General features: G+C 53.3%; 1 protein-coding gene across 2 annotated transcripts in view; it reads left to right on the forward strand.

The window, feature by feature from the left end:
- Window positions 1-12,325: 12,325 nt before the first annotated feature.
- Window positions 12,326-27,004, forward strand: part of RIN3 (Ras and Rab interactor 3) — a 131,214-nt gene continuing 116,535 nt past the window's right edge. For both annotated transcript variants that reach the window (XM_084970081.1, XM_084970080.1), the window contains exon 1: window positions 12,326-12,576. Coding sequence is in view for 1 of the 2 variants with exons in the window: in XM_084970080.1 (XP_084826206.1) it covers window positions 12,533-12,576 (44 nt within the window). In the remaining variant the exon portion in view is untranslated. The remainder of the gene's footprint in view (window positions 12,577-27,004) is intronic.

Here is a 27,004-nt window from a genome sequence, read left to right on the forward strand (position 1 = left end):
ACATTCCAAAGTAGGAGACCCTTATTTTAAAGAAATCTGAGATGATTCAACATATTTCAGCATGATTTGAGTAAACACGGTGACCGTCCAAATAGGTGTATTGACTCTCATAGGGTCCAATACGCCTTCCCCTACGCGAAGGAGGAGCTAGTGAAATAAACCTGACATCTACTCACAGAGCGAGGAAGAAGGCAGTCTTTTCCGACTCCCCTACTTTCCTTGGGTTATAAAAATGGAGCCCACCTAATCCTCGGGCAGAGCCTCCCCGCCTGCCTGCTTGTATCTCTCACAAGTGTCCTAACTTAATAAATCTACTTCTTGCCTCTCCCTTTGTCTCTCGCTAAATTCCTTCTGTGCTGAGACACAAAGAACCTGAGCGTCGGTAAGTCCAGACACCAAGTGAGTGATTCTAATTTTTAAAAGAACTGAGTTCCGTGGCATACGGAAGTTCAATCTGGGTTTAGGCTGATTTTAAGTCAGAGGTGTTTCGGTTTCAACACCATACACAAAAAAATAACTCGAAATGGATTAAAGGCTTGACTGCAAGGACCTTCAACCATAAAACTCCCAGGAGGAAGTGGGCAGGTTGCACGTTGATATCAGTCTTAGCAACACCATCCAGACATGTCTCCTCAGGCAAGAGAAACAAAAGCAAAAATAAAGGGGACTACATCCGGCCAAAAAGCTTCTGCATGGCAAGGGAAACCATCAACCAAATAAATTAAAGGAAACCTTCCAAATGAGAAAACATATTTGCAAATCACATATCCAATTAAGGGTTAGTACCCCAAATATATAAAGAACTCGTGCAACTCAGCAACAAAAAAAGACCCAATTTTTAGAAGGGCAAAGGACCTGCATAGACATTTTTCCAAAGAAGATACACAGATAGTCAATTGGCACATGAAAAAAAAAGTTCCAACATCACTATTAGAGAAATGCAATCAAAACCATGTGAGTTATCACCTTATACCTTTTAGAATGGCTGTTATCAAAATGGCAAGAATTAACACGTGGTGGCAAGGATATGGAGAAAAGGGAACCCTCGTACACTCTCGGTATGAATGTAAATTGGTGCAGTCACCATCGAAAACAGTGTGGAGGCTCCTCATAAAATTAGGAATAGAACTACCAGATAATCCAGCTATCCCATGTCTGGGTATTTATCCAAAGAATACAAGAACACCAATTCAAAAAGATACGCACACGCCCCTGTTCATCACAGCATCGTTTACAAGGGCCAAGACATGGAAACAACCTAAGTGCCGATCAAGCAATGGGGATGAAGATATTAAAGATACACATATGTATGGTGGAGTTTCCTTCGTGGCTCAGTGGTTAACGAAGCTGACTAGGACCCATGAGAATGTGGGTGATCCCCGACCTCGCTCAGTGCGTTAAGGATCCGGCATTGCCGTGAGCTGTGGTGTAGGTCACAGACATGGCTCGGATCTGGTGTTGCTGTGGCTGTGGGGTAGGCTGGCACCGAATCGACCCCTAGCCTGGGAACTTCCATATGCCACAGGGGTGGCCCTAAAATGCAAAGCAAACCAACCCACCAACCAACAAACATACCTATGTAAGATAGACTCAGGCATTTAAAAAAGGTGGAATCCTGCCATTTGTGACACCACAGATGGCCCTTGAGGGTATTATGCTAAATGAAGTAAGTCGCATGGAAAAATACCATGATTTCATTCGTATGTGGCATAGTAAGGAAAAAAAGGGCAAACTAAATGAAAAAATCAAACCAAATCAAATCAAACATGTAGATACTTTGTCCAGTTTTAGCAAGAATCCTACCAAGTCCTTTCAGCCAGACTCTTCCACTCCCCATACCATTCAGCTTCAATAGCTGACCCCGTTCTTCAGCTCCCACTGACCCCAGGTGGTGTCTGTTCAGCCTGCCTGCCTTCAGTAGGAATCCTGTTAGGTTGGTTTAGTCAAAATCCCCCTCACCCCGATCTTATCTCTTAATATTTTGCATCCGCTGACACCCCCCGCCCAGCCAGCTCCTTGGGTACAAATCCCATTTTCCTTTGTTGTACGCAGAATCCAACCCAATCTCTCTCCTCCGCTCTAAGACCCCACTGTAGTGGTCCCCACAGCCACGGTGATGGTCCTTCTTGAATAAAGCCCACCTGTTGTTTTTTTTTTCTTTGTCTTTTCTAGGGCCTCACCTGCGGTATACGGAGGTTCCCAGGCCAGGGGTCCAATCGGAGCTACAGCCTCTGGCCACAGCCATAGCCACAGCGACGTGGGATCGGAGCCACGTCTGCAACCCACACCACAGCTCATGAAAATGCCGGATCCTTAACCCACTGAGCAAGGCCAGGGATCGAACCTGCAAACTCATGGTTCCTAGTTGGAGCTGTTAACCACTGAGGCATGATGGGAACTCCTAGCCCACCTGTTTTTTAACAGGCATCGTGGGAGTTCCCGTCATGGCTCAGCAGTTAACGAATCTGACTGGCATCCATGAGGATGCAGGTTTGATCCCTGTCCTCACTCAGTGGGTTAAGGATCTGGCACTGCCATGAGCTGTGGTGTAGGTCACAGATGCAGCTCGGATCCCACATTGCTGTGGCCCTGGCGTAGGCTGGTGGCTACAGCTCCAATTGGACCTCTAGCCTGGGAACCTCCATATGCCGCAGGTAGGGCCCTAAAAAGAGAGAAAGACAAACAAACAAACAAACAACAACAAAAACTAGGCATGAATAATTTTTTCTTTACTTGCCACATTCCATCTTGGGGCCTTTAGAGGAGGCGCAGTACAGAGCCAGCTGGCCAGGTGGCAGAGCCCAGGGGCTGGCGGCACAGCCAGGCATGCAGAGAGGACACTCCCTGGGGGCAGGACCCATAGCGCCTCCTATGGGACCCCTGACCTGCAAGCCACCACTGACATGGGCCTCTGGGCCACGGGGATGGAGAGGCTCCCTTTGAGGCTGAGTGTGACCAAGCTGGAACCTTCCAGCACTGGAAGTCCCATGTCCTGGGAAACCCCTCAGGCCAGGGCAAACTAAAGTGGCTGGTCACCCCAGGCCAGGGCCAGGTTCATGAACATGTGGCCCACACCTAAAGGGTCCCACGCTTAGACGCATTTGGGTTTGGTTTAATGTTCTGCTCTTGCTGTCTTGAAATCTGTAATACCTTCTTTTTTTTTTTTTTTTTTGTCTTTTTAGGGCCACACTCTTGGCATATGGAGGTTCCCAGGCTAGGGGTCAAATCCGAGCTGCAGCTGTCGGCCTACACCACAGCCACAGCAACGTGAGATCTGAGCCATGTCTGTGACCTATACCACAGCTCACAGCAACACTAGATATTTGACCCACTGAACCAGGCCAGGGATCGAACCTGCATTCTAATGGATACTAGTCAGATTGGTTTTCCACTGAGCGGAAACTCCTGAAATTTGTAATACTTTTTGAGCAAAGGGTTACACATTTTCTTTCCTTTTTTTTTTTTTTTTTGTCTTTTTGCCATTTCTTGGGCCGCTCCCGCGGCATATGGAGGTTCCCAGGCTAGGGGTCCAATCAGAGCTGTAGCCATCGGCCTGCACCAGAGCCACAGCAACATGGGATCCGAGCCGCATCTGCAACCTATACCACAGCTCACAGCAACGCCGGATTCTAACCCACTGAACAAGGCCAGGGATCAAACCTGCAACCTCATGATTCCTAGTCAGATTCGTTAACCACTGAGCCATGACGGGAACTCCCTACACATTTTCATTTTGCATTAAATCTTGCAAATCATAAAGCTGGCTCTGCCCTCGGCCAAGACCTCCGTAACGGTCACACCTCGCAGGCCTCTGTGGATGACACCCCTGGCAGGCAGGGAGACCACGCCTTCCTTGCTGGTCCTCAGTATCACCCTGTTCAAGGCAGCAGTAATTAATAGCAGCTAAACTGAACCCACACATCCTTAAAGGCACCTCATGGCACCCCTGGCAGGGGCAGAGTTCAGGGTGGCAGGCCATCGGAGCACAGCCCGTGGAGCTGGCCGTCTGTCCTGTACTTATAAAAATCAACAAAGGAAAAAATAAAAAAAAATAAGTCGATGAAGGGAAATTGACATTTGTTACAAGCCTGCTGCTCAACACACAGCTGGCCGCCTTCCAAATCATCTTCGCAGAAGCCTCCATGATGCAGGCCTCCGCCTTTCCTCTGGAAGAAGAACCTGGGGCCCAGAAAGGCTAGGAAACTTGCCCAAGGTCACACAGAGGGCAAGAGAGGAGCTGAGAAGAGACTGTGCCATGTGGGGGCTTTTCGTTGTTTGTTTGTTTCGTCCTTTTAGGGCCACACCTGTGGCATATGGAAGTTCCCAGGCTAGGGGTCCAATCGGAGCTGCAGCTGCCAGTCTGCATCACAGCCATAGAGACACGGGATTGGAGCATCTTAAAGCAATGCTGGGTCCTTAACGAGTGAGGCCAGGGACCGAACCCGCATCCTCAAGGATCCTAGTTGGGTTCATGACCACTGAGCCATGATGGGAACTCCATACCATATGGTTTTGAAGCAGCCAGAGAGGTGCCCCCTCAGCACCCAGCCTGCCGCAAGGCAGCTCCTGAGGGCAGGGATTCCATGAGGGGGAGTGTCCTTACCTGAGGTCCCAGGAGCCTCCTGGGTAGTGCGCACCTGTCTGTGGAAGCTCACCTGGGACGGCGGCAGAAGCCCAGGCTGGACTTGCAGCCAAGAAGCCCAGCGCTGAGTCCTAGTTCCTCTCAAACTGACTGGCTTGTGGCCACTTCGTGACGCGAAAGAAACCACCCTGGTTTTTCTAATGAAGACGACGCCTTGAGGGTACCCCACTTGATGTTCAGAGGAAGTAAACATCCCCAAAACGGAGAAGTGAAAGAGAAATAAATCACGGCCTCACTCCCACGTCAAGACAGAGCATCTTTTTTGCCACGCACGCTATCTTGAGAAGTAAGTAGGTCCTGCTCCCAGGGCTTTCCTCACGTCACTGTCACCTTCCCTTTGCCTGGCCTTCCCTTATTTCTACCTATTGAAATCCTACTCCAGAAAATGGCCAAAACACAGTGGCTTCAACAGATAAGATTTTATTTCTCTCGCATGTGGAAGGAGACAGGCGTGCTCCGTCCAGGCTGTTGTGGCACCCCGTGGGGCTGGTGATCCAGCCTCTTTCTCTATTGTGGCTCTGTCTTCCTTGGGATATAGTTTCTGCCTCATAGCACAAAACAGCTGCCTAACTTCATCTTGGCTGCAGACTCATAAGAGATCCTGAGTCAGACGCAAGCCATTAAGCTGCTCCCAAATTCCTGACTCAAGAAAACTGTGTCTGATTAAAGAGTTTATTGTTGTTTAAAGCTGTTAAATCTGGGGGTAGCTTGTTATGCATCAATGAATAACTCAGGTTTAGTCTGTTTATTCAACTGTCCTGAGCCCCCAACCTGAACACACGTGGATGATTCAGACATGGCTAAAGACTACCTACCAGAACATAAAGAGTTCCTGGGGCTGGGGCAGAAATCATGTCATATGCATTCTTGCCCTTGGAGTCCTTGCCCCACCTTGGCACATAGTAGGGTCATAGGACCTGGCACACAGTAGGAGCTCTGCTTCCCAGAGAACAGCTTCCACCTCCTGGCTTGCCTGCTGGTAAATGAGCCAACTTAAGAGATGATGAGCTGTTCATGTTCAATCATCTGGCCTCGTGTCAAAAATGCGGGTTTGTTTCTCAGAGGTCACTGTTTCAAAGCCTCTTTCCATTCCCTCACTCCGCACGCTGCCAAGAGGCAGGACAGTGCAGAGCAGGCTGTCCTTTCCTGAGCCAGCGGCCTTCCCCTGCCTGCAGCTGATATTCAGCCTTCGTCCTTCAAGGCCAGCAAAGGACTGCCTCCACCTTTGGGCCTTCCTGGTCATCCCTCACCGCGGGTGGTGGGGGTGGGGGTGGGGGGTAAAGAAAGAAAATGATCTTGAAAATTGACTCCTGATGCTGCATCTTTGTGAACCACATTGTCAGAGCAACTTGAATGATACCTATAACTCATGCTTTGTTTTCTTAAATAATAAAACATGTAATCCTCTGCTGTAGATGCCACCTAGCCAACTGGTTTGCATAGAACGCTTTCACTGCTCTTTGCCAAAACTCTCGTACCTGTAACCAAGCTATGACTGCAACTGATGAGAGACAGAAATGTCCATAACACAATTTTGTTTACACTACTGGGAACAAGCAAAGCAAAACAATGACGATGCATGTCAGAATTTTACCCATTTGTCGATGACATGAATGACTTCTCTGCAGAATCAGACAAGTTTTTGAAAACCAGGAGAACATTGGCTTAATTTTTTGTGCTTTTCATCACATAAGGACTAATGATATGACATACCTTTAGAAATAGCTGTTTTGAAGCTGAATTGACATACAATAATTGTACATGTTTAAAGTGTATATTTAGGAGTTCCCGTCGTGGCTCAGTGGTGAACCAATCCGACTAGGAACCATGAGGTTGCAGGTTTGATCCCTGGCCTTGTTCAGTGGGTTAGAATCCGGCGTTGCTGTGAGCTGTGGTGTAGGTTGCAGACGCGGCTCGGATCCCATGTTGCTGTGGCTCTGGTGCAGGCCGATGGCTACAGCTCCAATTGGACCCCTAGCCTGGGAACCTCCATATGCCACGGGAGCAGCCCAAGAAATGGCAAAGGTGTGTTTCCTCCCACAAGCATGAAATCTTCTCTAGGACAGGCCTTCCATGTCTTTCCAGAACCTCACTGGTGTCGCAACTTTGTAGACGGTATGAATTAAGGACATTCTTCATCCTACTTTTAGCTCCCCTTCTGACAGCACAAAGCAGGGACAATCCAAACAATGACATAAGACCCAGAAATGGAGAAGCCTTTCTTCCTGGTTATAATTCCTCCACTGGACATTGGTGAGGAGGAAGAAAAAATGGAAAAGGAGAGTGTACCACCTGCTCCTAGGAGGCCAGCGCTCACAATGAGGAAAGCAAAGGCATGGGAACGTTACAGTGGCTAGAGATATGCACGCAGAGCAGGTTAAGAGGGCACTCCAGTGGGGAGCAGATGGGCTCTTCAGAGATGGACCTTAGAGTCACATGAACCAATGCAGCTGACTGGGCGGAAGAGAAGTTCCCAGGGAAAGACGGTGGAAGCCTTCAGTTTCTACCAGAGTGATGGGTGGGGGTGGCCTAGGGGAAATGGGGACATCAGACAAGAAGCTGCCCCAATAATCCATGCTGGGGGATGCTTGAAATGCTTGGGGTGAGGGGGCGTTCCCATTGTGGCACAGAAGAAACAAATCCTACTAGTACCCATGAGAATGCAGGCTCAATCCCTGGCCTCACTCAGTGGGTGCGGGATCTGGTGTTGCCATGGTGTAGGTTGCAGATGCAGCTCAGATCCTGCATTGCTGTGCTGTGGTGCTGGCCAGCAGTGGTCACTCCAGTTTGGGCCCTAGCCTGGGAATTTCCATATGCTATGGGTGTGGCCCTAAAAAGCAAAAACAAAAACAAAAAAAACTTTGGTGGAGGCTTCTTCAGCTCATGAGCACCCTCTCTCTCTGAGACTGCCTACCTCCCCTCACAGCCAAGATGGGGCAATCAGATTATCCCTGCAGAGAGTGAGGAATTGATGCTGCAGGATGCTGGTCAGTCTCCGTAGAGCTGTGACCGAGACATAGAAACTTGTGGGTTGGGGATGGTCTGTCTGCAGAGAAAAGGGAAGAAAGATGGAGACCTGCAGAGAGAGGACAATGAGGCAGAATTCCAGAGAGTGGGGCTAAAGATATTGGGCTTGGTTTTAGGAGAAAGACCCAGAGCACCTCTTCTGGGGTCCCACCCTTTCCAAAAGGTGGGGAATCCCTGTGCACCTCCAAGTTCCACCAGCCACTCCTACATCTGTGTCAGACTCACCTTCCTGCCACTTGGAGCCTCAGAATGGACCCAGGCGAGGAGGGTGTGGCCAGATGCCAAGCCAACCTCCATAGGGCCCTTAGAAATACTTCTTTAGCCAGCATGCTTTTTTCAGAAATCTGAGACAGTGCTGTAAAAATCCCTATTCACTGTTTTCTCTCTCTCTCTTTCTCTCTTTCTTTCTTTCTTTCTTTCTTTTTCTTTCTTTCTTTCTTTCTTTCTCTTTCTTTCTTTCTTTCTTTCTTTCTTTCTTTCTTTCTTTCTTTCTTTCTTTCTTTCTTTCTTCTTTCTTCCTAGTTTTTAAGGCCCAGGCCCTCGTTCTTATAGACATCTATTGGCGAAAACTGAAAAGAAGCAGCTGCTTTTTCCAGAGCCCGGTTCTCAGGTCACCCCAGCCCCTACCCAGTCAGTGCAGACATTGCATTCCCAGCTGGCCCTGAGGATACCGATTGATTTTGCAATAATTAAGCTGCCCCCCCCCCAAAAAAAAGATTTCTCAAGAGTGACAGGGAATGGAAATGTGGGAGTTTTGGGGGTTCAGAAAAAGATGGGAAAAGCCCCAGAAAGAGAACGGTTTTCTGTATCTATGTTTGCAAAACCAGCTATCCCAAACAGCAAGCATTTTATTATATTTCACGATTTCACCAGTCAGGAATTCAGGCCGGGCCTGACCAGTGATTCTCCTGTTCTCTGTGACACTGACAGAGGTCACTGCATGATACTTAGCTGGCTAAATAGAGGGGCTGCTCTGGAGGATCCAAGATGGCTTCACTCACATGTCTGGCACCTTGGCAGATTTGCCCAAGATACTCAGCCTACAAGCCCAGGAGGATTTGAGCCCCGTTTGTCTGACTCCACAGCTTTGCCCTCCTCCGGCCCTTCTCCACACCCCAGGAGGCTCACCCACAGGGACTCCACACCCTTAGGGATTGACCGATGGTCTCCCAAGCCCTGTGGCCTCCAGCCTTGGCCACTGGGGGCCCCACTACCTGCTGGAGGTTGGAGGGAGGGAGGTGATTCTGAAGAGTGATTTACCTTCATCCCTGGACTGAGGGGCCTTGATGCTCTTCCCTGGTGGACTTTCTACAGAACAGGACTCTGCTTTGGGGTCTGGTAACCACACTCTCTCCTTATCGTCAGGCTGAGGAAGGTACTAGATCTGAGAGTTACAGCACAGACCCTCCCCCACTACACGTTTATTAAATCTTCCTTAAATTATCCTAATCAGAAGTGCCATTTGTTTCCTGTGAGATCCGACTGATATATTTGGGCTTAGTCATAAAACAAATAACAGCTAAAATTTCTTGAGCACGTCCTACGTGCCAGGCTCTGTTCTAAGCCCCATATAGCTCATGCAACATTCACGGAATCCCAATGAAACAGGCATTGGTTATTATCCCATCTTATGGATGAGGAAACTGAGGCACAGAGAGGTGACATAGCTTGTCTAAAGTTACACAGTATGAAGTGGCAGAGCTGGGATTTGAACCCTGGCAGCCTTATTCAAGCCCCTGCTCTCATCAACTACTTTCTATAGCAGGAAAATTTCTGCCTTTCCTCAAGGGTTCTCATCCAACTCAAAGCAAGATTTGGGGTGATGATGCAAAACGAAACTGTACTGTGAGATTTTTTTCTTCATTGATCATCTCCCCAAAACTCAGGTGAGGTTTAGAGTTGACCTCTTAAAGGTGACTTTCCCCTGAAAATTCCCGCAGGAGGAAGGGGAGGCTGAAGAGCATGTGGAGGTGAGAGCCACCCCATGAGGACCTCGGAGAGACAAAGCAGCCTCTTATTTGGGGGCCACAAATGGAAAGTTTATTTACTTCTTCATCCTTACAGTCCTGCCACACTGCACACCTTCCAGACCCAGCAAGGAGTGGAAGGTGGAGGGAGGGGCTGCAGCCAGGAGTCTCTGGGTGATGACGAACAGAAACCCGACTCAGGGTGTGTTTGAGTTTTTTTATTTTACTTTGTCTTTTTAGGGCCTCACCCACAGCACACAGAGGTTCCCAGGCTAGAAGTCAAATCAGAGTTATAGCCACCGGCCTACACCACAGCCACAGCAACATCAGATCCAAGCCTCCTCTGCGACCTACACTACAGCTCACGGCAATGCCCGATCCTTAACCCACTGAGTGAGGCCAGGGATCGAACCTGTGGCCTCATGGATGCTAGTCAGATTCGTTTCCGCTGAACCACGACAGGAACTCCATTGTGTTTGAGTTTTTTAAGAAGGACTATATTGGTTCTTGTACCTGAGATGTCTCACGGTGCATCTGGCTTTAAGTCTATCAGGATCTAGGCCTCGAAGATGTCACTAGGGCATGGTCTTTCTGCATTGCTTTCCTCCATCTTGCCTGTCTTCTTGAGCACCACTTCACCTCATGGTGGTCCAGGTGTCTCTTGGGCTGCCCCAAGTCTATACTCTCCCAGACTAAGGCCAGCTTGGGGGGAGGGGAAGACGGCTGGCATTCCCTGACAGTGCCAACAAAAAGTCCCAGGGAGGGATCTTATTGGCCCAGCTTTGGTCATGTGTTCATCCATAAGCCAATCACTGGGCCCAGTAAGTGTAGGGCTCTGATTGGCCAGACTAGAATCATGTGTTCCCTCTAAAATGGCGGTAGAATCTTGTTATCTTCATCTGAACCCAATTGAGGAGAGGTGACTCCTTAAATGGAAACCAGGTTCCAGGGTGCTGTTAACCAAAAAAGGTGAGGGTAGAGGAAAGAGCTTGCCGGCCCAAAGAGCAGTAGATTTCACTTCCCAGTAGGAGCCCTGAGATCCATTCCCAGGAGAGAAGTGTGCAAAGGGGACCCAGGAAGGGGTCTGAGGGCAACCTTGGCAGAGGCCAGAACTACAAGGGGCTGCTCAGATTTCTGGAATCTTGGCGCCTCCCCTTTGGTCAGTTGCCAGCAACAGGGTCAAAGTGGGACCTCGTCAGGTGGCCACCGGAGGAATCCTAACTTCACAGAGCAGGTAAGCAGCGGGCCTTGCAGAGGCCTCTGTGGGGATGAGACAAGACCCTTGGGGCTGATTCCATGGAACCGAGGCTTTAGAGGGGCTTGTCTTGAGTCTCTCAGAGGTGGCCCAGGGAGCTGAAGGAAATTTTTATTTGGGGAGGGGGTACATGGAAAAGTAGGGTTAATCACAGTCTAGATCAGTATAAAGGGGTCTGAAAGACTACTCTACGTGTGAGTGTTGGCTAGAACTCATCCCTGGGGCCCAGGGAGCCCCAGGAGCGGCCTAGAGGCTTGTTTTAGCAACAGCAAAGGACTAATCATGTCATTCTGGTGTGCCACCCCATTTACTCCCACCTTTAGAGATGAGCAAGCAGAGGGATGGAGGGTAACGCGGCCTCCAGATGCTTTTTACCTGGGCGTCAGTCCAGTCTGCACCTCATCTTGCTGCAAGCCACCTCCTTGCTTTAAGTCTCAGTTTCCTTATCTATGAAATAAAGTTAGATAGGTGGGTTTCAACTGGGAGGATTCTGGTGCCCAGGGATACTTGGCAATGTCTGGAGACATTTTCAGTTGTTACAAGGAGGGGGTGATGCTACTGGCAGAGGGGGCAGAGGCCATGGATGCAGCTGAACATCCTACAATGCACAAGACAGCTCCGACAACAAAGCATTATCCGGTCCCATATATCAACAGTGCCAAGGCTGAGAAACCCTGCAGTAGACAGAGGTCACCCTGCAGGGGTGCAGTCCTGACTAGTCACTGTGAAATGCTCTGAGGGCAGTCCTAGCTCAGGGAGGCATTTTGGAGTACCCAGGCATTTAGAAGAGTGGTCTTCTGGTCCCGCCAGGGTTGCTGTAGGTGGTGTATTTGTGTAAACTGACTGGCTTTCTCCCTCTGCTCCCATCTAAGTATGGTACCTAGGACAGGTGAATTAGATGCCTGGTGTGGCGGATGAACTGCCTTATGAGGTAGTGAGTTCATCGTCAGCGGAGGCATCCAAGAGGAGGCAGCATGGCCACCTGTCACAGATGTGGAGGAGGCTCTGGGACTGGCCTTGAGCGATTTTGAGGCTCCTTCAGACAGGAGGTAGGGCGGGAGAGTGCCCTGGGAAGAGCCCTTGGCCTCCCCACCTGCCCCACGTTCGTTCCCCCGCCTGCCGGAGGAGCAGAAGCGGGAGCGCCTTCCTTCCCACGCGACTCTGCGCCAAGTTGAAAACTTTTCTCTAAGTTTTTCTCCCGGGTCTCCGGAGCCGCCGGAGCGGCGGAGGCAGCACCCCGCGGCTGGACGCCGGCACCCAGCGCCTCGGTCCGACGCCGCCGGGTCTCGGGGTCGCGGCCGCCGGGCTTCCGTATGCCCCAGGGGGGCTCGGGGCCGCGAGCCGCCGCCGAGAGGCTTTTGACAAAAAAAAAAAAAAAAAAACTTGACCACCAAGGCCAGCCTCTTCCTGAAAGCCCCGCTCGCTCCGATACAGGAAGTAGAGGGAGCGAGCGCCCCAGAGCGCGGCGGCGGCGGCGGCGGCGGCGGCGGCGGCTTCCCGACTGGGCGCGGGGCTGGCGGCGGTGCCTGCCCGGGCCCTTCCCGAGGGCAGCGCCAGGGACATGCGGGCGCCCGGGGCCCCGCAACCCGCACCGCCCGGAGCCTGAGCCCCTGCGTTCATCGTCCCGGAGCTGCCGGCGGCATGATCCGACGGGCCGGGGCGCCCGCGCGAGCGGACCCCGCGGGGTAAGTCCGGGGCCGACGCCCCCTCCTCCCTCCGGGTCCCCGGGCCCCGGTCGGCCCGCGTCCCTCTCGCCCCACTACTCCTCCCCGCCCCCGAGGGTGCTCGAACTCCCAGAGGAGCCCCAGCCGCGGGACCTCGGGGTGTCAGGCTGAGACAGAGCCCCTGGCCACGGCCAAGGCCGGACCCGGGTTCTGCGCCGAAGGGGGCGGCCCTGGTGCCTCTGCAGGACCTGGAGACTTGGCTAAACTTTTAAGCCCAGACATCGCTCGCCGGAAAACCAGCCGGCACGTTAGGCGACCGGCCGGGCGGGTGTCAGAGGGGTGTCTCGAACCTGTCAGAGCCGGAGCGGAGGAACTGTGTGAACGCGGCCCCTTCCCCGGCCTCTAGTCCCGCTGGAAGGTTAACTGCAATCCCTTGCGGTCCGAGCCCCGCCAGCCTCCCGCTTCCGCCGCTCCGCCCGTGCCCCGCGCGCTTCCCTGGGTGCTGGCACTCGGCCGGGCATGGGGCTGGGGACCTGGGTCCCCGTAAGTTGGGACGCGCGCGGCCTAATAGCTGGCCGGCCCGCCTAGACCGAAGACCCACCGGGACCCCCTCCCCCACCCCTTTAGCGGGTGTAGGGACGGTGACCTTCGGACCGGCCTTTGCGAAGCCTGGGGCACGGGGAGGGTCCAGGGCGCACGAGCTGCGCGTGGCCTTCGGGATCCCCCGGGGAGAAGGTGCAGCTTGGAATGCGTGAAGCGGGACCGGCTTGGGAACTGGCTTTCGAGAGGGGTCGCTTGTTTCTTGTCCCCCACCCGCCACCTCGCAACCTCGAACTTTCGCACGGCGCTCAGGGCTGCGTTCCGAGGAGTAGGTTCCCTTGCCCCGCCCAGCCCAGCCGGCGTCCCGGGGAGCTTCAGAGGGTTGAGGAGGCTCCAGTGGAGCCAGATTCCTGGGAAAGCCTCTTAGACCTTTTCTGGGGGCCAAGGCTGATGGGCGCCCCTCGGGGGAACTCGCTCCCGGCTTTGGGGTTTAAAAGTCTCTGACTCCTTCAGCGATGGACACCCAGCTGCTGCCTGGCCTTCTCTGCGATCGCAGCTTCCAGGGCCTCAGTTCTCCCGCTGCTTAAAACAGAGGGCTGGGCTGTTCTTGAGCAGTTCCGAACTGGGGGGCAGCCTGGCCCCCACGCAAGTGGGAGGGGTGTCTCCGAGGGGCCTGTAAGCAACTGCCTCCGAATGTCTTCCTCCTCCCCTCTCCCCCATTTCCGCGCCAGCCGGGAAGTTCCGCCTGGAGGCTTTCCCTTGGAAATGGAAAGACAAATGCCACTGGGCTGGAGGAACTGGAAATTCTGTTGGGGAGGGGACCCCCCAGGGGCAAGTATCGACCACACCCAGTATTGATGGGAGGAGCTAGGAGTTTCCCAGGGAGGAAGGGGAGGTGAGGGGCCAGGGTCCTGAGCTCTCTGACTTCCCGTATTTTCCCCAGAAGGACCTTTCCTTACCTGCTTCCTCTTGCCTTTCTCTGTTCATGACTGGGTCACTTGCTTAAGCCTCTGCCCCTCATTACTTATCTATAAAATGAAAGTAATAGTAACTACCCTTTAAAGTTATTGTGAGAATTAAATGAGATAATGCATTAAAAGTTTTGCACATGGGCCTGTAGGGCAAGTTTGTACTAGTCATAATTCCTGCTGATTATCATGTATTGAGTGTAACCCCTCTGTTTGCCAACTGTTTAACCTTGGACAAGAGACCTGGCCTTGGCCTCACCTGTAAACTGGGCATAATAATAACACCTGCTTTGTAAGGTGTTATAAGGATTGGATGAATTAATATTTAAGTGGCTGCCCATAGGCAGCTAAAGTTTAACCCACCAGCTCAGATCTGCTTAGAACATCGCCTGGCACATCCCAAGTATTACGTAAATATTAGTTTGTTCCTAAAAATGCTGCTTTATTTAAAAGGACCTTTGGAGTTGGAAGAATTACTAGATAGCATCTTATTTAATCTCACACCCCGCACAGGAATCCCTTTGACAACATTCCCAAAAGATACTTGCATACCTCCAGTGATGGAGAACTCCCTACCACTGAGGTAGCTTTTCCGGCAGGCAGATACCAAAGAAAGGAATTCCTGACCTTAAGCTGTAGTCTTCCTCCAACTTCTCCCATTAGAGTCGCTGTTCAGAGGAGCCCCATCCTTCTTGACATGCAAATGCTAGAAGGCGGTTCTCAGGCGCCCCCCTGATCCTCTGTTCCTGGGCTGCACATCTACCTGTGTTACAGTGCTCAGAGATGCTGAGGAGCTATCCCGTATGACCTCTCACCCCCAGGCCGCCCCCAGATCCTGCTCGCCACTCAGGGCTGGGTCCTGAGTCCTTAACTGAGCTGTCTTTCCACCCTGCCCCCTGGAGCCCCCTCCTCCTCTCTGGCAGGAGATGGCTGTCCAGATGGCTAGGGGAATACCTCCCACTCCACACCCATAGGCTAGGAGGGGGTTGCCTGGATGTCAGCCCCTGGAATAGGAGTGTGAGGATCCTGGCAAGCAAGCTGTCTACTTCTTGCTGAAAACGCCGACAGGGGAGAAAGAAAATGCAGACAGGCTGCCCAGTGCTCTGGACGCTGTCACTTCCCTCCTGCATTCATTCAATTTCATTCAACAAATAATATCTGCATTAGGTGGAGGCAGGAGCCCAGCGTTAATCCAAGCCCCAAGGTGGCCTGCAGCTAAGCTTCCCAGAAAAGACAAGGTCAGGGTTAGGGGTGTGGGACCAGGAGGGGATATTCTGGAGAAGGTGGTCAGGGAAGGTCACTCCCGAAAGCTGGTGTTTAGCTGAGGCCTGAGGAAGTGGGGAGACTGAGTCATGTTCCTGGGGGGTGTGGGGGGGTGGTTGGGATGCGGGACACCGGGAGGCGGGGGGCGCTGGAGTGGAGTGGGGGAGAGGAGGATAGAAAAAAGGCTGGCAGGTGGGGTAAAGGCTTTGGGGGGTGCTCTGTGTGAGTGGGGTACGGGGGGCCACGGGTGGGGTGTGCACAGAGGGAGATGGTTTGGATTTGGGCTGTATGGAGGACAGATGGGGGAGCAGGAGCAGAGGCAAGGAGGCCCCTGTGGAGGCCGGGGGAGAGTGCCGGGGTTGGGGGGCAGTGGGCATGGAAGACGTGAGAAGATGGAGCCAGAGGATTAGCTGGTGGAGTGCAGGCGAGGTGGGAGACAGATGCTGCTGAAGCTGTGACTGCCAGGCGGCCAGATGCTGGACTAACCGAGCGGTTGGCGTCCCTGAGGTCGTGTGTGCTCAGCGCCCACAAGCTTTCATGTAGTTGATAATCTGAGGGTCTGTGTAAGATTTTATTTGAGGAGTTCCCATCGTCGCTCAGCAAGTTAAGAACTCAACTAGTATCCATGAGGGTGTGGGTTTGATCTCTAGCCTTGCTTGGTGGGTTAAGGATCGGGTGTTGCCATGAGCTGCTGCTGTGTAGGCCACAGACTCGGCTTGGATCTGGTGTGGCTGTGGCTGTGGGATAGGCTGGAAGCTGCAGCTCTGATTGAACCCCTAGCCTGGGAACTTCCATATGCTGCTGATGTGGACCTAAAAAAAAAAAACAAAAAAAAATTTGCAAAAGGATCCCAGTCTTGGAAAAAATGTGACCATCACAGACCTCATCCAATCCCCTAATATGACAGCAAGAAAAGAGACCCGGAAAGAGGAAGTGTCTTACCCAGGGTGGGGGGGGGGGGGGGAGCTGGGCCTAGAACCCAGGACTCCAGAGCCGCGGGCCTGCAAGGGGCTGCCTGGGCAAGGCCCCAGGGCTTGGGAGAGCCCTGGCTTCCTGCCTCGTGCCTGACATAATGCAAAGGTCCTGCTGAACCCCTTAAGGAGCCCTTCAGCACTCGCGGCTCTAAACTGGGAGCTCTTCCTGACCGAGGCCCACCCAGAACAGGAGCCAGCGATGAATTCAGGGTCCCAGCTGCCACTCTGCTCACTGCCCTGGGTTTCTTTGCTTTCCGGGCCAGTGCTCCCAGGTGGTCCTGGCCAGCACTCAGCTAGGATGCTCACCCGCTTCCAGACCCTAAAAGAGACTGGCCCACAGGAAGCAAAAGACTGCTCACCAGCCTAAGCCTTTATTTCGGGTGCTGAGAAGCCCCAGTGCTCCCCAAGAAGCCCCCGTGTGCCCTCTGAGAAGCCTCAGTGTACCCCGAGAAGCCCCAGTGCACCCTGAGAAGCCCCAGGGCACCCCAAGAAGCCCCAGGGCACCCCTGAGAAGCATGGAGAAGAGCATGGGGTAGGGACCCGGGGTCAGCTCGGGGCTGGGGAGCCTCAGCCACTTGACAGGCCTTAGCCTGGGCCTGGGTCCCTGTTTCTTGGTCTTGACTGAGGTAGCACGTGTTAAAAGCTTAAAATACAACAAGGACTCCTGTCTTTCAACCCAGGAGATGAGGAAATCAAGTTGGAAACCCGCTAGGAATGGGCGTGCCCTTTGAAGGGAGCACCTGCCCCGGGGCCCTCGCTGCCCTCTCAGTCCTCCCGGGAGCTCCTGCCTCCCAGCCCCGGGGCCAGAGCAGAGGGCAGGCAAGGACAGGTGACAGACGCCGTCCTTCCGACGACCGGCACAGATTCCATCTGTCATGGCGAGAGTCCCTGCTGCATGGGAGTCGTCCCCTTGGTGTGTCATTCAGGCAGTGACAAATGAGCAGAGCTGGGTGGGCAGTGATGGGGGGGCAGTGCCCACGCAAAGGCACGGAGGTGAGCTGGTGCAGAAGGAAGCCAGGGAGCGCGTCTACCCCGGGTTAGCAGAGGGGTTTGAGGGAAGGAGGAAGGCAAGTTCTGGCCGGGAGAGACTGGTGGGAAGGGGCAGAAGTCTGAAGCGGACTGCCCCGGGCCCCATCCTCAGCCCAGGGTACTCTAGCGGCTCAGGGTATTTGTGCTCAGGAGTCCCAGCGTGGGGGAAGGGACCCAGAAAGACCCAGACTTCCTGTTTGTCCCCGGCTATCTGCCCCTTATTAGGGAGTCCCGTTCAGAAGGGAGTGGGGGGGCATCTTGTTTTGGGGATGCTGCCACCTCCTCCATGAAGACTTCCATGCCAGCTCCATCCACGCCAGCTCCCAGAGGTGTTTCCCTTTTAAATATTCCAAAACCTTTTTACATCGATGACGCATCTCAGACTTCCCATGTGGCTCACCACATAAATTACTTATTTCCCTCGCAATTTTTGAGACGCCAGAACCCCTTTAAATTATTATGACTTCCTACCTAGAGTATAAGCCTCCACTTAAAAGGGATCAGAACCCTTCCATAGCTTTCTGTCCTGCACACAGTGGGCGCTTAATAAATGCTTGGAGATGATGATATACTGAGTGAGTATAAAACTGCTGCACGGCTTTCTTTTGGGTCCTGAAGCACCCGAACTTCTGGAACTATTTGCAAGGCAAATGGGGGAGGGGGAGACCCAGCTCAGGGAGGTAAGGAGCCTGACCTCCCTCTGCAGCAGGTGGTGAACCCGAGGCCACCATGCCCCTCCCCCAATCTGGAATGGGGAGGGGGGCTGGTCACCCAGAGAACCGAGTGGGGCCTTGCATGGCCCCTGCTCCCTTCCTTTTATCCTTCCCTCTGTGTCCCTCACTTCTCTGGCAGAGAGCTTGGGAGAAGGTGAAGCCAGCTTTGGATCACGAATAGCTTGGCATCCTCAGCCAAAAGAATCGTGTACAGGGTCGGCGAGGGGTGGGGGACCCTGGCTGTTCAAATGAAGGTCTGTGGTCTGCTGAGAAACTGGGAAAATAAGGCGTTGTTTTTGGGGGGTGGGTGTTTGTGTAGCTCGAGCATATCAGCCAAGGTTGCCAAACTATCTTTTCTCAGGCAGAACTGTTCCTTGTGCTGAGATTAGGCCTCCTTGCTTTTATGAAATGACTCGGCGCGTTGTTGGTGGTTGTTCGTGTTTAATGTCTTTTTGGCAAAATAAACATTTTCTGGAGGAAAGTCTGAGAAACACAGCTCTAGCTGCTCTGGGGGACTTGATCCACGCTGTGCCCCGTTCCGGCCTCTCCTGTCCCCGCCTCGCCCGACATTCAGAGTCCACCTAAGTGTATCCACCTCTGCGGGTTTGGAAGATGCTGGGGGGCTTGCCTGCTGTAGGACATCGGCAGGGCTGGGGGGCCTCTCCAGGGTCCCGTGCCCTCTGGGAATTTGGGATTGTCCTCTGGGGAGCAAGTCGCTTACTCTCCCTGGGCCTCAGTTTCTCCATCTGAGAAATGAGCTCAGTGTTTTCTGAGGACCCTGTTCTATCTGACACTCAAATCCCCCAATTACTGGCCGACAGGCAGCGGAAGCTGGGAGAGCCGGCCTGTCCCTGCACGGGGGGGCAGATGACACAGTGTGTAGGCTTCCCTCCCCCCAACCACACACACACACACACACACACGGACACGGACACGGACGTGCACACCCAGTGTTAATACAGTGACACCAGCCCTTTCCCTCCTGCCATCGTGGTCTTGAAGGAGAAGAAGGGAGGCGGGTAGGCACAGAGGAGCCCTTCCCTCCGCCTGGGTGTCCGCAGGGCAGTGGGGAGGCCTAACTGACTCCCTGCCTGTGCGCTGTCCACCTCGGGCCTCTGGCAGAAGCCTCTGGAAGGCACCATCATGGCCGCCGCCTCTGTCTCTGCGCCTGAGCCAGGGAGGCCCGCGAGCAAACTCAGGCTCGGCTCGGCTGGGCTCCGCGTGGGGCTTGGAGGAGCTGCCCCCGGGCCCGCAACACCTCTGCTGGGCAGGAGCTGCCCAAGCGGCCGCAGAGCCCCTTAGCCCATCTCGCCGGTAGCTTCTGGGGGCGCCCCCACCCCAACCTGTACGTGTTGGAAGGAACCACCCTGCCTGCTATGAAATGTCAGTTCCCTTTTAGAAGAAACAGCCCAGGGAGCGGTTGTGGTCAAGGCCTGTCGCCGCTGTATGTGCAGCAGCAGCAGCAGCACACGCTCAGGCCACATCCGACGGGGTAATGGCACCCGCCTGAGGACCAGGCCCCCCTGCCTTGTCCCCCGTCCTGGGACCAGACGGGGTGAGCGCTCCCCGAGACCCTGGCTTCACCCGCAAACCTGGAGCCCCGGGGAGGTCAGGACCCCAGGGGAGGGAGGCCAGGGCGGTGAGGTGCTGCCCTGGAGGGGACTCTTAGGGGACAGTCCCCCTCCCCCCCATGAGCATGGTCCCCATTTCATCCCTGACTCTGGGGTCTTTATCAAAGCCAAGACCTTTCTATCCTCGAGTTAAGAGATGGGACTTCAGATGCCAAACATCACCCCGACCCCTTGACAGACACTGACTATGAGGGGGTCAGGGTTGAGGAAAGGGCCTGTCATCTGAAGACACAAAGAGGAGAAAGGGGGGAGAGGGGAGGGGACCACAGGGGCCGCAGAACCACCTTCCCCGCCAGCACAGGTGTCCCAGAGCTCAGTTCTTCCCGGGGCGCATAAAGGTGCATCTTCACCCACCTCCGGCCGAAGAGATAAAGGACGTTGCCTCTGAACTTCACCGTCTGATGATCTCTGGCTAAAGGAGGACGCTCTCAAGAAGGAATACCCTGGGGATCTCTTTCCTCGGCCTCCTTCATCTCGGTCAGTGTCAGAGAGGGACACTGTTCATGTCTCTAGGGACAGTGCAGTTCCAAGCAAGGACTTGACTCTCTACCAGTGGGACCTGATGACAGCATCTGTTAAGCTGGCTTCTCTCCGTCCGTGACATGTTGACAGAGCATCCGTCGGAAATCTATTCAGGGATTCTTTTCCCAGTGAACGTCTTCCTCATCCATCTTCACCCACCCATCCATCCATCCATCCCTGCCTCCAGCTCTCCAGTTCTCCACCCATTTGCCCATCCGGCTATCCCCACCTCCCTGTCTGTTTCTCAAACGTTTGTTGTACATCTAGGAGTTTCCAGTTTATCTACTAGGAAAAATAAGAGAAAACACGCACCATGATAAAATACAGAGCGCTGCATGACAAAGGGGCTGAGGCCCTATTGCCCTTAGCCGTGGCGAGCAGGACGGACTTCCTGGCAGAGGGGCCGTCTGGACTGGGTCTTGGAGGGTGGGTAGGATTTTAAGGGCTGAAATCGGGCATGGTGAAGGGAAGGTCCTAGACAGGAGAAAAGCATGAAGCAGGAACGTGGGGAAGGACCAGTTGTTTGGGGGAGCCTTCAAGAGCCCAACGTGGGGACAGGGAGGAAGGCCGCCTTGTGCGATGGGCCCAGTGAGGGAGGTGGGGCCCACTCGGCTATAGGTGGAAGTGTTGGATTTTAGCAGGGCGGTGTAGATCACAGCTCTGCTGTCCCACTAGGAGCTGGGCAACGCTGGGCTCCTGCGCCTCTACCTGCCAAGACACCTTCCTCCTCTGCCAAGGGGAGCAGTGACCCTGCTGTGCAGGACTGTTTCAGCAGAGGATGCTGTTACTTATTTGGGCTTTGAGACCAGATAGGGGCTCCTACCTCTGTGTACATGGTGTGTGTGTGTGTGTGTGTGTGTGTGTGTTTTCAAAAAGAAGTTTATTTTGTACCTGAAAAATTTCACACACAGACACACAAAATAGTGAAACTTAAAGCCTCAAACAGGGTCATCTCTTTGAGGCCACACCCAATCCAAGTTCATGTTTACTTAATTTCAATCTTTGGTGCACAGTTTTGATCTGTGTGTATGTGTTAATTTACGTTCCTCTTTTTCTTTTTTTAACTGTTATTTCCTACACATAATCTCTACCTACCACGCTGTGGACGTGTGCTGCCTGTGTGTCATCTTTGATGGCCCTATATTATGATCATTTTAATGGTTAGAATTGGCATGCCATATGTCAACTTTTTTCCAAGCCCCCTCTGTTTTAAATGAAGCCTCTGAAAACTTACATGGGTCTCAGGTTTGGGGACCGTTTCCTCAAGATCTGTCACCATCTTGGAGTTCAGGGATGAAGCAGAGCCTGTGGAAGGGTCCCCTGAGTTTTAGTTAGGTGTAAATTTTAGCTGAACACTCTCTGATTTCCTTGCAGCTAGATGTAGCCATGTGATTAAGTTTAGACAGTAAAATATGTGGGGAGTAAAATCTGCTTGGTGATGTTTTCAAAGAGATGTGTCATGCCTTTCTGTTTTCCTCTTTACTATTGGCTAAAATTTAGATGTAATGGCTGGAGTTGGAGCAGCCATCTTGGACTTTGAGTGAACTTGAGAATGGAAGTTAAGCGAGTAGAGCAACAATATAATAGATAAATATAGGGGTCTCAGACTTGTTGGCACATCAGCCATGCACTACTTCCCCAGACTTATATATGAGAGAGGAATACATATCTATCTCATTTAAAGCGCTATTATTTTAGATTTTCTATCACAGATAATTCTAACACACACACACACACACACGAATTTATTTCTTGTCACATAGCACCAGACTCTATGCCAGAAATACCAAAGCTGCTTTGCAGGGCTACCTGCAAGCCTTTGTTTCCTAGTGGACATGGGAAGGAGGAAAGGGAGGAGAGACGAGAGGTGGTTTTGCACCAACTAAGCTTCTTATTTCAAGGACTGCATTGCAATATTTTTTTTATATTGGGTGTTTGTGAGTTTTAGATTTCACCAGACGCTTCAGACTCGTTATTCTGGTTGAAGTTCCGATTCCCAAATTCTGTGCTTTGACAAGTCTAACTATTGCTGAGCAAGGCAGCCACGTCCCTTCCCTCAGCCTCTTTGCTCATCTGTGCTTTAGTTGGAGACCGCTCCTAGGTCAGCCCTCCCTGTGCTGACATTCTGAGATTGGTCGTCCGACTGAGCAGTACAGGAGAAGCCAGGGCCCGCTCTGAGCACTGCCTGTTTCCTTGCTGGCTGCCACCATTCATTCACTCACTGCCTCTTTATTGAGCACCTGCTGGGTGCCAGGCTGGGTTAGTGTTGACCACTGGCCACCGGGGGTCTTGAGCTGTCATCTCATCTCTCTGCTTGGCTCTGGGAAGGGTTTGTCCTGAGATGGCCAGAGCTGGCCTTCCCGTTTCCAGGGAAAGCGTACGCTCATTTGGAGCCTGTAAGACTCTGCTCGGAGCTGCCCTCCCACAGACCAGGGCCACCACCACCACCCACGGGCACGGGGAGGCCCTCAGGGCTTTGTCTGAGATGCCCCATATGTGCCCTGGGATTGAGCAGGTGCCTTTGAAGTAGTTTGTTTTTATTTTTTGTCTTTTGGTTTTTGGCCCCATCTGCAGCATATGGAAGTCCCCGGGCTAGGGATCAAACTGGAACTATGCCTGGGCCTATGTCACAGCCACGGCAACACCGGATCCCAGCTGCATCTGCAACCTATGTTGCAACTTATGGCAACACCGGATCTTTAACCCACTGAGCAAGGCCTGGGAGCAAACTTGTATCGTCACAGACACTGTGTTTGCTTCTCAACCCACTGAGCTGCAACAGTAACTCCTGGGTAGTTTTAAAGACATCCAGGAGCTTCTTCTCACAGGCTAAAGCAGCCCCCATCCCTGGCTCTGGCATCATTGGGCATCAGAACTCCATGTTGCTCTGGTGACCCCCTAATCCAGCCCCTGCTCACAGATGAGGCTTAGACAGGGGAAGTGGTCACCCCAGAGTCTCATGGCTGGACCCAGGCTCTTTCCAAGGCCGTGCAAGCCCCTGGGGTACTGCTCTGCCTTAGGCCTACGGATGGATGGTGGGGGAGACGGGCACATCAGCCTTCACTGGCTGCCTCTCCCTTCAGCCTCTAGAAAGTGCTGAGCTCTCTCCTGCCTCAGGGGCTAAGCCTACAAGCCTCAACTCCACCTTCTGTGAAAGCTTTCCAGGCTGCCAAGCCTCTAGGCCTGATGCATACAGTTGTGCAGGTTGTTTACTGCACAAAGGCACCTGCTGGGAGAGTGACAAGGGGCACTGAAATTTCATTCTCTTGCCAAGCCCTGTGTGTGGGGTTACCCGCATCCATGGGGGAGCAAGGAGCATCTTTTCCTAATTTGCACAGAGGCTGTCGGGGACCCCAGCCAGCAGGAGCCCCACCTGCATCCTCAGAGCCTCGCTCCTCATGCCTGTCATGGCGTATCCTCCACCTGTAACCCCGCTAGACTGTAAGCTCCCAAGGGCAGAGAGAGTGACTCCTCCCGGCTTGGTGTCATTGCCAGGTCAGTACTGTGCGGGGCACGGAGTACTCGACTCAGAGAACACTCATTTTGAGCAAGAGTTGTAAGAGCTGGACACAAGTGTCCAGCAAAGGCGAGAAAGTGTTTGTTGAATGAATACATGGCGGATTAATGCCACGGAGAGAGGTGAGGAGGGATTGACCAGGAAGAGGGCCTCTGCGTGGTGGGAGGGGGCCTGCTGGGAGCTTGTGGAGGGGGCTGTGGGCTGTGCAAGCCTGAGCAGCAGAGTGGGGGGTGAGTGCCAGACCGTCGCGGTCAACTCTAGGCAGGAGGCCCTGAGAACAGAGGCTGTGGCCAGAGAAACCAGGCACATACCTGGCCTCGTCCTGGCTCTATTCTGCAGGGCCAGGGCTGAGCAGATCACAGTGTGGGCAGTTGCCCAAGCCCCCAGCTCTTCCCCAGTCCTTAGACTCCTACCCAGCACTGGGTCCCAGGGCCTCTCCCTGGCCTGCTCGGTGCTGGTCATCCCAGGATCCCCAGTCTTGCAGGATGCAGGATGGTGGAGTGTTGGGGTCCCCTGCTGGCTCGGGGTGTCCGGCTCACACTAGGGCACATCTTGAAAGCTTTCCTGCGGAGGCGAGAGCTGAGCTGGGTGATGCCTGGGAGTTTCCCAGGTAAACATGGGGTGTGGGGGTGAACCAGCATGGCCCTTTGTGGGTGCTGCAGGCTCAGCCTGCCTGGTGTTGTCACTTTGAGTGGATGGAGGGTGGCCTGTGCGGAAGAGGGGACCAGACCACAGGCTCTTAGGCTGAACCCTGAAGGCCATAGAGATTGAGACAGGCTTGTCCTCCTGCTTTTCTTTCTTTCTTTTTTTTTTTTTTTTTTTTTGTCTTTTTAGGGCCTCACTCGCTGCAAATGGAGGTTTCCAGGCTAGGGGCTGAACCAGAGCTGTAGCTGCCGGCCTACACCACAGCCACAGCAACACCAGATCTGAGCCGTGTCTGTGACTTAGACCACAACTCACGGCAACACCGGATCCTTAACCCACTGACCGAGGCCTGGGATCGAACCTGCGTCCTCATGGATACTAGTCAGATTCGTTTCTGCTGAGCCATGACAGGAACTCCTGTCCTCCCGCTTTTCGAGTTGGGCTGTGTATTGGTTTCCTAGGGCTGTTGTGACAAAGTAGCCCTAACTGGATGGCTGAAAATAATAAAAATTTATTCTTATAATTCTGGAGGCTAGCATTCTGAAAGCAAGGTGACAGCAGGGCCATGTTCCCTCTGAGACCCTGGGTAGAATCCTTCTTGCCACTTCTCAGCCTCTGGGGCCCCCCGGCAGTCTTTGCATCCCTTGGCTCGTGGCTGCATCACTTCAGTTTCTGCCTTGTCACGGGCCCGTCTCCTCCCCGTGTGTCTGTCTCCTTGTCTCTTCTCATAAGGACACCGGTCCTATGGGATCAGGGACCCCCCTGCTCCAGTGTGACCTCATCTTAACCCAGTACATCTGCAACGACCCTATTTCCAACTAAGGTCGCATTCTCACGTCCTGAGGTCCTGGGGGTTAGGACCTCAACATATTAATTCAACACATAACAAGGTAAAATTTGTATAGAGTAAAATTCACCCTTTTCTGGGGTACTTTTCTACCCGGTTTGGCAAGCTTAGACCGTTGGGTAACTGCCACCACAATCAGGATATACAGCAGTTCCGTCACCTCCAAAACGCCCCTGTGCTCTTTGTAGCCAGCCCCTCCCCCACCCCAAACCCAGTATCCCTCGTTCTTCTCTGACCTTGAGTTTCACCATTTGGAGAATGTTGCGTGAGTGCTGCCTCGTGAGTCTGGCTCCTTTCACTGGCCGAAGGCATCGGAGACACCCCCCCCACCCCCCGCCGTGTCATGTGTCTCCGTGCTACTGGGCTCCTTTTTATCGCTGAGAGTCTTTCACGGTGCGGATGGATGGCGTGTATGTATTCATCCACCCCCCGGCCCCCCATGGCACATGTGGGTTGTTTCCAGTTTCCGGCAGTTATAATGAAGCTGCTGCAAACATTGGCGTCTGGGGTACGGGGTTTCGCGCGGGAGTTGTGCGGGCCACCTTGCTCCCGGCTGCCGTAAGAGGCACATGGCGTTCGGGGAGCAGCCCAGGGAGACACAGGAAGGAGGCCACTGTCGGGGCTGGAGCAGTAGTGGAGGCCTGGACCAGGTCTCGGCAGTGGGGATGGGGGACAGAGGCCCACGGGAGGGGCTCTAGGAGGCAGAGTGGCGGGAACCTGGTGGTGGATGGGGTATGTGCCCTGGGGGCAAGGAGGCCTCCTTTCTTACCTTCTTTCAGCCCACCCTCTACCTGGCCAGGGGAAGTGGCTGTTGTGGGCCTGCCTGGCTGTCTGGACCTGAGGACACTGAGGGATGGAAGAGTACAGCGTAGCAGTGAGGTGTAGAGGCCTGGAGCAAACTCTCAAGGTTCACATTCTGCTCTCTGCCTCAGTTTCCTCATCTGTAAAATGGGGGACTAATAGTTCCACATTCACAGAGCTGTCGTTGTATCACATGCATTTATTCATGAAAGGAGCTTGAAGAGTCTGACACATAGCAGGTGTTCAAGGAATGTGAACCATAGGAGTTCCTATTGTGGCTCAGCAGTAAGGAACCCAACTAGGATGTGGGTTCGATCCCTGTCAGTGGGTTAAGGATCCAGTGTTGCCACGAGCTGTGGTGTAGGTTGCAGATGTCGCTCTGATCTGGCGTTGCTGTAGCTGTAGCGTAGGCTGCCTGAGAACTCCCATATGCTGTTGAGTGCAGCCCTAAAAAGCAAAAAAGAAAGGAAAGGAAGAAAGAAAGAGAGAAAAAATAAATGTGAACCATGTTCTGAGGTCTTCGGAGGGACCCCAACTGCACATCTTCTTGTCCCCTCTGGTCGTCTGCCCTGACTTGCTGTGAGACCCTGAGCTGGCTCCTTGCCCTCTCTGATCATTGCTTCCTGCACTCATGAAGCATGGAAGCACAGAGCCCCCACTGTGTGTGTAAAGCAGCCCGTGGCATGGGCACCGCCCACTAGGCACCTCACAAAGACATGGTTCATGACACTGTAGGGGGAGGCAGGCGAGTGGCACAAGGTTGGGGCCCGGTAGTGGCCCCAAATATCATCCTCCCCCTTTCCGCCCAGATCTGTGCTCTGCCTCTGACAGGAACTGCCCCACGTGGCAGCCCAGCAGCCTCAGCCAGCTCCAAGGTCAGTGTCGAGCTGGGGCCTGGCCTGGGCTCCGTGGTGAGAGGTATGGAGGGTCCTAGGTCAGAGGCTACCACGGCGCCGAGGGTCTGACAGGCCCCAAGCTGTGAGCAGGGTTCATGGCCAC

Source organism: Sus scrofa, chromosome 7 (genome assembly GCF_054392235.1).
Source record: "Sus scrofa isolate SSC_HxYL_T2T_F1_AM1 chromosome 7, Sscrofa_HxYL_maternal_Yorkshire_Landrace_v2.0, whole genome shotgun sequence".
Lineage (NCBI taxonomy): Eukaryota > Metazoa > Chordata > Mammalia > Artiodactyla > Suidae > Sus > Sus scrofa.